We start from the raw sequence: 13281 nt of genomic DNA on the forward strand, positions 1-13281 counted from the left end.
GGCACTAGCTGTGCCTTCAGTAGTTTTAGAGCCATCCGTGAAACCTTCAATCCTCGTGGGTACTTCACGTGAAAAAAGTCCCGTTCTCCAAGCAGGATGTGGAAGGGTAGCCATGCGCCTTTCAGTCTCATACATTGAGGCATCAAAAATAGTGTCATTTATGCAGACATTTTTGCCCCTGGAGATCAGAAAACGCTTGCTGCTGAAAAGAAGATAGTGTAATATGGGAAGTTTTCCAGCCACTACTGGGAGAGCTGCGTTAGAGACAGTGGAGTAACTCCGGGTCAGACGGATAAGGGCCCTTCGCTGTGCCGTGCGGAGAAGTCGGTGATTGTGCGAATGTTTGGCAGCCTTGCACCATACAACAGACGCATAAGAAACGATTGGCAGAAATAAGCAATCGTGGCTTCAAAGCTGAGGCCCCAGCTGCTTCTGGCAACCTTTAACATACCATTAAATATCATATTGCTGCGACTTGTAACATGCTCTATGTGGTATTTCCATGAGAGTTTGTAATCAATAACCACACCCAGGAAGGTGAGATGTTTGACGATTTTAATGGATTTATTGCGATAACGCACACATGGAACACGTTTGTACAAGTCAGTTGTACAGTACGTGGGAGTGAGAAGACAATGCCTTTGGTTTTATCCATATTGAAAGAAAGTTTGTTGCTATCACCCCAGCTGTGTATCTTCGATAAAATGTCTGTTGCGGTACTCTCGATGTGTTTCCTGGATGATGCTGGAAAAACCAAAAATGCGTCATCTGCGTAGGCGAAGACGCGAGTGTGATCACCAAGATTAGTCCGGAAAAAACTGTCAAAGAGAATGTCCCAAAACAGGGGACCACACACGGACCCCTGTGGGCAACCTCGCTGAAGCTTACGAGTGCACTTCAAGTGCCCAAACGTGAATAAAGCCTCCCTCTCTTCGAAATAATTGGCTGCCAGATAGTAGAGATTTGTAGGGCACTGATTGTCACTAAGTCTTCGTAGTATTTGAGGACACCAAGCTGAATTGAAGGCATTTTTTAAGTCTAGACTCAAGCCAAAAACATACTTATTATCACGAAGAAGAACTTTATCTGTCTGTGATAGGAAGAGTCGGATGACGGATCGTCCGAGAGAAAGAAAGTATTTATAAAAAGGCTGGCTACCGCTTTATCATCGTATAAAGTTTCGCCTGCGGAATTTTTGATGGATAACTTAGTTACGTGGGTCGAGAAGTCTTTCCTTAATAATTTATAGACGCGGCTCCAAGGGGAGGAATTGCCTTCAATCGTGCAGAATTTCTTCCACGACTCAGTTTTGGATTCTTTTATTAGTTTTTGATAATCCCTTCTGGCAGCTTTATAATGCTCGCGAGAATCGCTACGATCTGGACCATTGGTTCGTTGAAATTTGCGTTTTAATCTATTGACACGACGCGTCGTGCCAATAGATTAAAACTTGCTATAAACTTGCAACAGTGGGTCGTGAGACGATTCTAGGAGGACAAAAGTCAAAAAGTGCATAACTGATAATGACCCTTACATATTTATGTATTAATAAACAACATTCCAGTGAATCAATTGCTATCGATAATTTTTAAAATACGCCCAGTGGCTTAGCATCAGTTTTATATCTGGTTGGAATCATAACATTAGTGTCGTGTTCGGACTTATTTTGAATAGTTGTTTCGCTGGCTGTTTTAAGTGTTTTTATCCAATATTAAGACGAATAGTAATTGCCAAACTATGTATTTTAATATGTATATTTCATTAATAATAGGCAATGAGGAGATTTTATATAAAACAATCGCAAACCCAAGGGATTTTTACACTTTATTTTAAATAAGTAGAACTTTAAAACTTCTGCATCTTTTTTCGTATGTCTTTGTATGTTTTCATTTCATTTCTTCCGGATTTTCGAAAGTTTTATAATTATGTCTAACAGATATTTGTGTGCGGAAACGCGCGGATTTTGACGTAAAACCATTTTTTTCTTTCACAGGGCATTGGCTCGTAGTCAGCGGGAGTGAACTTTTTGATAAACTAAGAGAAAAATATAAAATGATAAGCGGGTCGTTCGAAGTAAAAAATATTATCGTAGACTACATTAAAAAAGTTTAATTTAACAAACCCAGTCGAGTTAGTGGAAAATGAGTTACGTCGAATTACTTCTTTTTCCGTGGTCTAACTTGTAAGTCAAAGATGGAAGAAAGGTAATTGAAATACCAAACATTTTTCAACCAAAAATCGTTTATGGCTCAATAATTAGATAAATATCGAAAATGTCAATTTGCCACAAACTCGTGCAAGCTATAAAACACCACAAAAACAAATAATGGGACGTCCCAAAAATTCTTTTTGGACGTCCCATCCAGTCAAATTAACGATCTACGTAACATTAATGGCCAAGCGGTCTTCGTATCCTGAACACTGGGAGTTCAGGATACGAAGGTCGTGGGTTCGTGCCTCGCTCGGACGGGCTGGCCACATGGAATTTTCCGTGTTTTCTCCACGTCTGTAACGCCTAAATAGGGGCCAGTTCTTTTTAAAAAGACCTCCCGCAAGGCATCCCCCTAGGCAGATCGCCCAAGTGTTGCGTTGCCATGACTTACAAACATAACATTAAATGAGGCAAATGAAAAAACTTTTTCATTTGGTCTATCGACTCTTCATTGTGAAATAAGATTCATATATTCTTTACATAGCGTATCGAATGGATATTAAAAAATGCCAAGTGCGCGAGACGGAAGAGAAAGAGTCAGTATCAACAAAAAAGAAAAAATTATTATTGATAGATTTAGAACCGAAACTGGTTTACTTCTGGATACTCCCAAGCGAGGTGGTAGAAACACCAACGACGGTAATTCGGCAAGATTTTTTTCGAATGCCACTCTTATTGCAGAGATAACCAGTGTTAACAAGAACCTAATAAAACGATTTTCGGTTATATTACAAGCACTGGCATTCGGCTACGAAATCGATACAATCAAATTCGAAATTTACACGAAGAAAACAGCGGAGTATACGTGACGCTTTATCATTGGTAACTCATGCCAGTCACTCTTCACAAAGTTTTAATACGCGGATCAAAAATTCGTTTCTCGTTTCAATAGAACAATTGTCCAAAGAAGTGCAAGAAGCTAGACACAAGGAATTTAAAAAATTTCGTGAGAGGTATTCCCGAAAAACGTCTAGAATAAACACTAATATTTTACATAATCTTTTAATTTCTTCAGATCCTCTCATTACAAGCCTTAGATAACATGGTATAAAGAAAAAACTCCGATAACCGCTAACGTTTTAAAATTATTAAAGCACCGAGCGTAACCTTAGTACAAGAGAAATCCGAGTAAAACTCCGAATGTGACTTTGATATGTAAATTTTTAGTTGATACGATATCTAAGTAAAAGATTTTTATTATAAAAATGAATTGCACCAGCCTATATACTTAAGTCCTGCTAGAATCGTCTCACGACCCACTGTGCGACGCATGGAGACAGTCAAAGCGTCAGACCACCAGGGGACAATTCTTTTGTAACTTTTTTTTAGCATAAATGGCTAAGTTGTTAAAGTTGTTGCAAAATTCGCGGAATTTTGCAACAACTTTATATATTCATGAACTAAATCATCCACGGGAGTATCATGGTTCATTAGAGGATTGAGGGCAGAAGTGCCTTTGGCGAGCAATTGACTAAACATATTCCAGTTAGCTTTTTTGATATTATAATTTAGTATTCTCTAAACAGGATTGGTTGGAAAAAGGGCTTAGGATACTAGCAATGGTAGAGTATGGGCAGATGATGTTGCTGGGCAGTATGGCTTGAACAGGTCTACAGCAGGCCGCAGTTCAATCTTATCTAAGAAAAATACAGTATAATGAAGACTCGAGCAGCTAAAAAGTAAAAAAACTCACATTTGAGAATTAAAGAACACTGAAGCGATCATAATGGAACTTAAAACAGATCTGACGACAGAAGAACGCCAAGAAACGCGGCGAAATATGTTTTCTTCTGAAAAAGAGGATTAATGCCGATATATGCCATTAAAGACCTTTTGAAAAAGTGGGAGGATGTCAGAACAATGGTCTTAGAATGGCATCCAAACCAAGTTGAGGTTAATAGGCTTGGGGATACCAACAATTACAATGCTATTAATTATTTCTGAAAAATCCTTAAGAGAAAAAAAGCAATCGACATTAGACAGATTCACAAACGGAAGAAACATAACTAATAAAATGCAAAACTGTGTACAAACAATTCAGATAACGAACAAAGTCTTGGAATGGATTATGTTCCTTAACCGATCACCCACTGAACTGTAGTTTTGTTTTCTCATCATTTCTTATATTGTTTACATTTGTTACTTCATGTACGGTTTTCGACGTTTAATATTATCGCTGATTATTGAACATTCCACACATTTATTTTTCCGTATTTTATTTATACATATGTGTATAAAAAAATGGAAAGCACGGGAGCCAACACGGTTCGCAGGGGTTACCCCCAATAGTGTACTCCCGTTTAGGTATTGGTGATGGACACTCTACATAGAATTCATCTTTGTTCTATCAAAATAAGATTAAATAGAATCGCTATTTTGGGAAAAAGCGTAAGAATAAAATTGGTCAAGTAAATTCTAGATCTAAAAGAGTAAGAGCAACCGATACCCTCGAGAGCAATGAACTCCGACTTAAGCAACTTAGAGAAAAAATGGCTTTGTCAAGGACTGAGAAACAGCATCACAACGTCAAGCTCAACTTGAAGCTTCTCTCAATTCTTCAATATTTATTTACTCATTAAAAATATTCCTGCATCCTTGGAGGGTGAATTTTCAGCATATTATCTATATATATATAAATGAATGTATGTGTGTGTGTGTGTGTCCTTCATGCATTACCACACCGTTTATCCGATTGCCGTGAAACTTTGGGAAGTTGTTTAATATACTCCGGCGAAGGTTTGTGGCATAGTACGATTGCCATGAAACTTTTGGAAAGTTTTTTAATACACTCCCACGAAGTACATTTATCCTACGATAGATGGCGCGTGTTTACTCGAGCATTCAAGCACTGTGTTCGATCCATTTCAAATTGTGAAGACCATTTCCCCCTTTAAAAAATATCTCTATATATGCATTTGTTATTTACGATATTTGTAATAATTTTTGTTTAATCACTTTATTTCAATTTTTTTTTGCTAATTATGTATTCGCTCGAACTTCGTTAAAACCTTAACTGTACCCCGAACAACAACCGAAGTTGTAAGAAGAAATTCGCTCTTTCTAATTCTTTTATAGCGATAAAAATTGCGTATCCGTCAGCCATTTTCACTTTCGTGCAGCGATATCACATGCTCGACTCAACGTGAGTAGCAACTTAAATGGTGAGACAGGAAAGCACGTAAGTTAAAACTCAAAACTACCAATTTGACGTCAGAGTATGAGATGGTAGCACGTGACACCTTCAACACGTTGGGAGTTCTACGTATTACGTATAGTCAAATTGATTATTAACTACTTCATGACATGCCAAATAATGTTCTGTTTTAAAATATTTGTTACATATAGGCCTATCGCAAGTATGGTTGAATTTCTCATTATAAACGATTTTATGAGCTATCAAACATTTTTTTTCTTTGATTTTAAACCTTTTGTTACATACCTAAGAAGAATAGTTACGTTCATCAGTATGAGTTTTATGATGGGGTTTTAGTTGCGCTTTCCATTTGAAAGCCTTATTACAAATATCGCATTTGAAAGGACGGTCTTCACTATGAATATTTTGATGGGTTTTTAAATTCTCTTTCCATTTGAAACCTTTATTACAAATATCGCATTTGAAAAGAGGTTCTTCACTATGAATATTTTGATGGGTTTTTAGTACACTTTTCTGATTAAAACCCTTATTACAAATTTCGCATTTAAAAGGACGTTCTTCACTATGAATATTTTGATGGCTTTTTAGTTTACCTTTTTGATTAAAACCCTTATTACAAATATCGCATTTGAAAGGACGTTCTTCACTATGAATATTTTGATGGCTTTTTACTTGCCCTTTCCATTTAAAACCCTTATTACAAATTTCGCAATTGAAAGGGCGTTCTTCACTATGAGTTCTCTGATGGCTTGCTAGTAAATATTTCAATTTGAAACCCTTATTACAAATATTACATTTGAAAGGACGTTCTTCACTATGAGTTTTTTCGTGGCTTTTTAGTTCCCTTTTCCTTTTAAAACTCTTCTTACAACTATAACATTTGAAAGGACGTTCTTCACTATGAGTTTCTTTATGCCTGTTTAGTTGCACTTTCTGTTTAAAACCCATATTACAAATATCGCATATGAAAGGACGTTCTTCAATATGATAAATTTGATGGCGTTTTAGTAGCGCTTTCAATTTGAAACCCTTATAACAAGTATCGCATTTGAAAGGACGTTCTTCACTATGAGTTTCTTGATGCCTTTTTAGTTCCCTTTTGCTATTATAACCCTTATTACAACTATCGCATTTGAAAGGACGTTCTTCAGTATGATAATATTGATGGCTTTTACTATGAGTTTCTTGATGCCTTTTTAGTTCCCTTTTGCTATTATAACCCTTATTACAACTATCGCATTTGAAAGGACGTTCTTCACTATGAGTTTTGTGATGGCTTGTTAGTACTTGTTTCAATTTGAAACCCTTATTACAAATATCGCATTTGAAAGGACGTTTTTCACTATGAGTTTTTTCATGGCTTTGTAGTTCCCTTTTCCTTTTAAAACTCTTATTACAACTATAGCATTTGAAAGGACGTTCTTCAGTATGATAATATTGATGGCTTTTTAGTTCATCTTTCCTTTTAAAGCCCTTATTACAACTATCGCATTTGAAAGGACGTTCTTCACTATGTGTTTTTTTATGGATTTTTAGATACACTTTCCATTTGAAACACTTATTACAAATATCGCATTTGAAAGGACGTTCTTCACTATGAGTTAAGTGATGGCTTTTTAGTTGCCTTTTCAATTTGAAACCCTTATTACAAATATCGCATTTGAAAGGACGTTCTTCACTATGAGTTCGTTGATGCCTTTTTAGTTCGCCTTTCCTTTTAAACCCCATATTACAAATATCGCATTTATAAGGACGTTCTTCACTATGATAATTTTGATGGCTTTTTAGTTCACTTTTTCTTTTAAAACTCTTATTACAATTATCGCATTTGAAAGGACGTTCTTCATTATGTCGTGCTCCATGACTTAACAATAGGCATTTCCGCTTAAATTCTTTTCCACATATTTTGCAGGCATGAACTTTTTGTATTCTATTCTGTATCTCTAAACAGCTTTTACCATATTCAACGCGCTTACCACAAATGTCGTTTTTCCTTTGAATATTAGATTTTTTACCATTTCTTAAAAACAACTTCACTCGTTTTGCAGATGGCTGCAAACGTAAATTCATATGAGAGATTTCGTTTTTATTTTCAGTTTGGTGTTCCTTCATGTGTCTTCGCAAAAGAAATTGCCACAAAAACTGGTCATTGCAGATTGTGCAGAAAAATGGTTTTTTTCTGATATGACATAACAGATGTGTTTCTAATATTCTCTTATTTGTAAATGTCTGTTTACATAATTCACACGTAAGTTCTTTTTTAGAATGAAATGCGATCATCAGCTTGAAATATTTACTTTTAATCTTATCATAAATTTTATTCCATTTTCTACTCGAAGAAACGTATCTGTTTGTTCTGATATTATATTTAAAATGTTTTTCTTTTTCTGAATTCTGTTGAATATCGAATTCCTGAATGTGCTCTTCCTCCTGAACTGAAAGTTTAAAAAATAAAACATGATAAAGTGCATATTATATTTCAATAAACAATATAGTTTCAGTGTTAAAATAGTGCTGTAGCATTAAAATTGGTAAAGTATATTTATGTTTTTCATATAAAAGCAAAGCATCATTTGTTGTCTGCACTAAAAAATAAAAAATTTTACATTTACAATCATAAACTGAATGATTCAGCTTTAGTTTCTTTAGCAGACTTTTAGATGAGTGTGTAAAATTGTTTTATTTTACAGAAACGTGAAAGAAATTGTATGTTTTTTGAGAGGAAAAGAAATCATTAGTGTAAAAGAAAAAGTACGGCAGCAAAAGTCTATATATTACATCAATAAATAAAAAGGAAAAATTAGAGGATTTTTGTGATTTTTTTAAAAATCAAAATACCATAATTTGAGTGTATGTTCAGTTGATCTGTACAACGTTTTCAAGAATATTAGCAACATCTTTTTTAACACGTTGCTAATATATAGAGGAAAAGGTGGTTTTATGGAACACTGCGGGTATTATGGGCATTTCGAACTGATAATAAAGGCGAACTGTACTAAATTGTGGCTGAACTGAACTAGGCAAACATCCATAGCAAGGGGAAACCTGCTTTACTTCAGTTAAACGGTTGTCTGTAGTGATTCTGCAAATTTGTGTTTTTCAAAATTCGAAAGTTTTGAGTGGTAAGTAAATTTAATTATTTTTAAAATATAAATCGTGTAATTGTAGGTTCACTGGTGCATGTATTCCGTTCCAGAGACTTATTTATCTGTGTGATGTTCACGTTTTTTAAATTTTGGTCTTGACAGACATAAGTTAATTCAAGATGGTGATGCGTGAAATATGGACCCCATTGGTGCTTTTACAGTAATGTGGAACTAGAGGATTTGATCCCGGGATCTCGAAAATCGGAATCCCAACCATTTTTCAGTCCCAAAATTTTCGGGATTGACATCATTTTAAAAAAGTTGCAAAATAGACTGCATGAAGCAAAACGTTCAGTCCCAGTGCTTTTAGCAGAATTGCTTGCCTATCATTTTAATATAAAATACAAGAAATTTTATTCTAAGCAAGCAGCAGAAATTAACCTAGTGGACTTTCGATGCTTGTTTGGAATAAAACTTCTTATATTTTGAACTAAAATGACAGGCAAGCAGTTCTCACTGGGTTACCTGGTAATATACTTCATTTCTGTATTTTTGAATTTTCGCGGGCGCCAATCGATTTTCTGGCGCAGTCGAGAGCACTGCTCAGTTTACTTGTCAATGTGTCAGCCATTTTGTTTTGCCAGTGTGGTTAATATAGACCCGACGCCTCTCGCTCAGGAGGGTCGACCTTAGGTGAAAAGGTTACGACCAGTGTTGCCGTTCCTAGTACATTTGTACTTTTCTGGTACATTTTGCCCTTTCCAGTAAATTGAAAGTACATTTAGATTTTTAGTACATTTTCAGTACATTATAATATTTCAAGTACCATTTACGGTACAAAATAATATTTCACGCCTTAACGAAAAAATGAGAAAAAATTAGTTTAATAAAGTCTCACTAGTGTCACTGCTTGCTAATTTAAATTATCCAATCACAACATACAAATGGTGTGTGTCCGTCGACGTCAGCAACATAGATAGTTGCACGTGTAAACGGTCTTGACTCAGTGGTCTTCTTTCACACGTTCAGTTGTCTGCACATTCTCATCAGGACCTTGACAAAATTTTTCATGCCACGTGGTCCAAACAATTCAACTCCGTCAAACAAAAATAATGGACAGGTAAGGAAATCAATGATTTTAAACTTTTGTCGTCAATAATATCAAAATATCCGTTAAGTCAGAAACAAATTATTACAGAAAATAGTTTTGAAATTGTACGAGTATAAATAATATAAATACTTTTATATTATTTTCTACCACTATAATTTAATTCTTAAATTATGAACTTCAATTTTAGTAATCGTAGTAAAAGAAATAACGGTTAATGTTACGTGTGGTTTCAAAATGGCCGCGCTTCCGACTGTTCCAAGGTCTATATAAGAAAGCCAGAACGCGTGATCTACTTCTCGAGCCGCCATTTTAGGTTTCTTTTGAGTCGCATGTTTTAAGAAAACAACAATATAATAACATAATATAAGAAATATATAATTATTTTTTTAAGCACGATTGGTTATAAAATTAAGATGAAATTCAATAGTATTATTAATAAATGTTGTAAATGTACTACTCATTTTATAATAACTAATAGATGTGTAGATATTTATAAATAGCTTTCAAAAAATCCCAAAAATAAAATTTTAAATTAAATTATTCGACAATAAACTATATATATTACGCACCTATATATATAAAGGTACGTAAACAAAGTATTTTGAAGGAAAATAGTACATTTTTTGAAGGGGCTTCAGTGCGTTTTGAAATTTCATTGCGGCAACACTGGTTACGACCCTCGCCTTTCCCGCGATCTGTCAGGATGATGCGAGAAAGCCTTTTTACGTATGGGCTAGTGGTTTGCTGGACGCTGAGAGACTCACACAGAGATCAAATTTACAAAATTAACGACTTTATTTTTAGAAAGACATGCTTACAATGATGGAAACAATGGTCTGTCCAGTGATAAGATGGCGTACCAAACGATGGGAAGCGCTTCCCAGGGGCACGTGAGTCACAAACCAGAAAAAGTTCTCCTGCGTCAGTTATAGAGGGTTTTTCTTTTACCTGTTTGGAGGAAGAAGTGATAGCAAGGTCCACGTAGTACAAGACCACGGCGTTCGTTCACAATGTTCCGTTGGGAAGTTAATTCCCTAGTTCATACTGTAGAGAAGTCTGCGGTGGGAAGGTCGATCCCTAACTTCTTCTACTGTATTTGTTTCTCTAGCCTTTATGCCTACAATCCCGTTCTGTGTCGACCGGACTGTTTTCTTCCAACATCCCCTGTCCTCGGAGCTATAACCTAGAGCGGGCTTTTAAGTATTTACTAACGATTCCTCCAACTTCCATAGAACCTGAACGCACTTTCTCAGCAGCTGCATAATTGTGCAACAAATTGAGAAGCAGACTTGGTGATGAGACACTGCATGCGTTATTATTTCTCAGATCATATTTTCTCAATTCAAATTAGAATGTTTCTATTAGATTAGTTTTCTTTATATCTAAGAAAAATGTGACTGATTAATATTATTTTTAAATACTGTTTGCTAAGAAACTTACTATACTACCTACTTACTAGGTTGTTACATGAATATCGTCTACTTAGTCGATGTTAAGAAAAATTTTTGTTAATTTTTAGGGTTTTTTCAATTTATGTAAGTTTAAAGAGATCTCAGTGATGTTTGAAAAAGAATAACTTTAACATGACACTGGGATTAACAGTCTGAGTGAAGACTGAGTGCTTTTAAGTCTAGTTAGTCTGACTCTAAGTCTGATTAGTTAGAGTGATTAGATTAGCTAGGTATATACCGTAAAATACGTTGGTTTTGTCCAAATTTTGATTTGTTAATTAAAGAGCTGATTTTTTTATTTTTTATTAGCCCTCAATACCGAAATAATCCCGGGATTAAAAATAAGAGCCGGAATCGAATTCCCTATGTGGATACCAAGTCCTCCGAACTCTCTCTTTGCAAGTAGACATTCGTTCGGAGCAATTTGTGAAAACAATCACTAAGTAGAAAGCCAATTCTTCCTGAGAGTATCGAAAAAGAGCTGCTGTATTGTTGATGAAGGTCATATTTTTCTATTATAAAAGCATTTTTTCGATAAAATACACTGGAGTAAACAATTATTTAACATTTTTTGTACTTTCCAATTTGTTTTTCGCTACATTAAAGCATTTTTCTCTAAGCCTACTTTCTGACTTTTTGTACAAAAGCCTTCAAAAACCATACTTATAGTTGCACTAGCGAAAAATCCAATTAGAAACATTTAGTTTAATAGTTACCAAATGTAATACAGGTGCCTACCAGTGGCCGAGTGGTCTTCGTACCCTAAACACTGGGAGTTCGGTCGTGGGTTCGCGCCGCGATCGGACAGGCTGGCTGCTTGGAGTTTTCCGGGTTTTCTCCTTGCCAATAACGACTAAATAGGAGGCCAATTCCCCATAAAAGTCCTCCCGGAAGGCATTAGTTCCCCTCGCGTAACATCGCGCCCCAGAGAAGGCAACGGGAAACCACTCTGGGTAGTAACTTTCCCTAGTATACACCTTGGCGGATTACAAACCTANGCCCACCAGTGGCCGAGTGGTCTTCGTACCCTAAACACTGGGAGTTCGGTCGTGGGTTCGCGCCGCGATCGGACAGGCTGGCTGCTTGGAGTTTTCCGGGTTTTCTCCTTGCCAATAACGACTAAATAGGAGGCCAATTCCCCATAAAAGTCCTCCCGGAAGGCATTAGTTTCCCTCGCGTAACATCGCGCCCCAGAGAAGGCAACGAACGGGAAACCACTCTGGGTAGTAACTTTCCCTAGTATACACCTTGGCGCGTTACTAACTGCTTACTAACCTACGCCAGGTGTCGCCGACGTCAGAAATCTGATATGGCACCACGAAGAAGAAGAAATGTAATACACAAAAAATGTGGGTGTCGTTATGATACCTTGTTTACAATTCACTAAAATGTAATTGGAGTTCCATAATACCACCTTTTCCTCTACTTATTTATGTCATTAAATAAGTTATATAGTCTTCGTTTACTTCGTTTCAATACATTTTCTTTAATAATTTACCGGATCCATGAACAAAGCAAGATAACGTAAATCATTAAATAACAACTCATGAGTTATTATTTAATGATTCTGATTATCCCAAGAGATTTTTATTAATTTGAAAAGTTACATTATTACGTTGTAGGAGGTTACGTATAATTCTGAAATATCTGATCCCAGTTAAATGTTTGACAACTGAATCTTGAATGTAATTCTTCAGCTGCCCTCTGAATAATACTAACATAAAAAGTCTAAACTAAGTAACATGTTACTTACTTTGGATGTTCATTTCATCCCTGTTAAAGGTTTCGTCCAGAGTGAAAAATTTATTGTTGACAGGCTAAACAATATGCAAACAATACATGACAATCACGAATAATCATTTATAATATATAAACAAGAAACGAGTTGCTCAACTTTCCCGGCAACGTTTTATAATTTTGATGGCGCTGTCTGTAATAAAACGTTTTTTTAAAATAATATATGATCTTTTTAACTATTATAGAAAGGCGAATAATTGAATTTTGAGCGTAAGGATGAGTTTAATATAAAGAAGTTAAATTACGAATAATGAGTAAAATCATAATTAAGTCTGACTGAAGATACACACGACCCCCATTATCTCCCCACCCTCTCGATTTTTAACTAGCAAAATTTAATAGCTTCAATTTTCCTAATAATCAAACTTTGCAGCAAAATTTCAGAAATTTTCGACAAAAAGAGCAAGAGTTGTTAAGTTTCAAACAGGATAAAAAAAATCGTGCACCCTCACAGACTAACATCGATATAT

The 13281-nt window shown here is 35.5% G+C and overlaps 1 protein-coding gene and 1 long non-coding RNA gene across 2 annotated transcripts; both read right to left on the bottom strand.

Annotated features, from left to right (window-relative positions):
• Window positions 1-5268: 5268 nt before the first annotated feature.
• Window positions 5269-12831, bottom strand: LOC111641771 (oocyte zinc finger protein XlCOF6-like). The gene is made up of 2 exons (XM_023387989.1): window positions 12768-12831; window positions 5269-7801 (listed from the first exon to the last, which is right to left on the bottom strand). The coding sequence occupies exons 1-2, from the start codon at window positions 12778-12780 to the stop codon at window positions 5652-5654; spliced, it is 2163 nt and encodes a 720-aa protein (XP_023243757.1). The 5' UTR covers window positions 12781-12831; the 3' UTR covers window positions 5269-5651.
• Window positions 11895-12350, bottom strand: LOC111641774. Its single transcript, XR_002759473.1, has 2 exons — window positions 12290-12350; window positions 11895-12008 (listed from the first exon to the last, which is right to left on the bottom strand). It is a non-coding gene; the product is annotated as an uncharacterized LOC111641774 (long non-coding RNA).
• Window positions 12832-13281: the final 450 nt, after the last annotated feature.

This window comes from Centruroides sculpturatus, unplaced genomic scaffold (assembly GCF_000671375.1).
Source record: "Centruroides sculpturatus isolate CEXI.00-Female unplaced genomic scaffold, Cexi_2.0 scaffold1460, whole genome shotgun sequence".
In the NCBI taxonomy this organism is placed as follows: Eukaryota; Metazoa; Arthropoda; class Arachnida; order Scorpiones; family Buthidae; genus Centruroides; species Centruroides sculpturatus.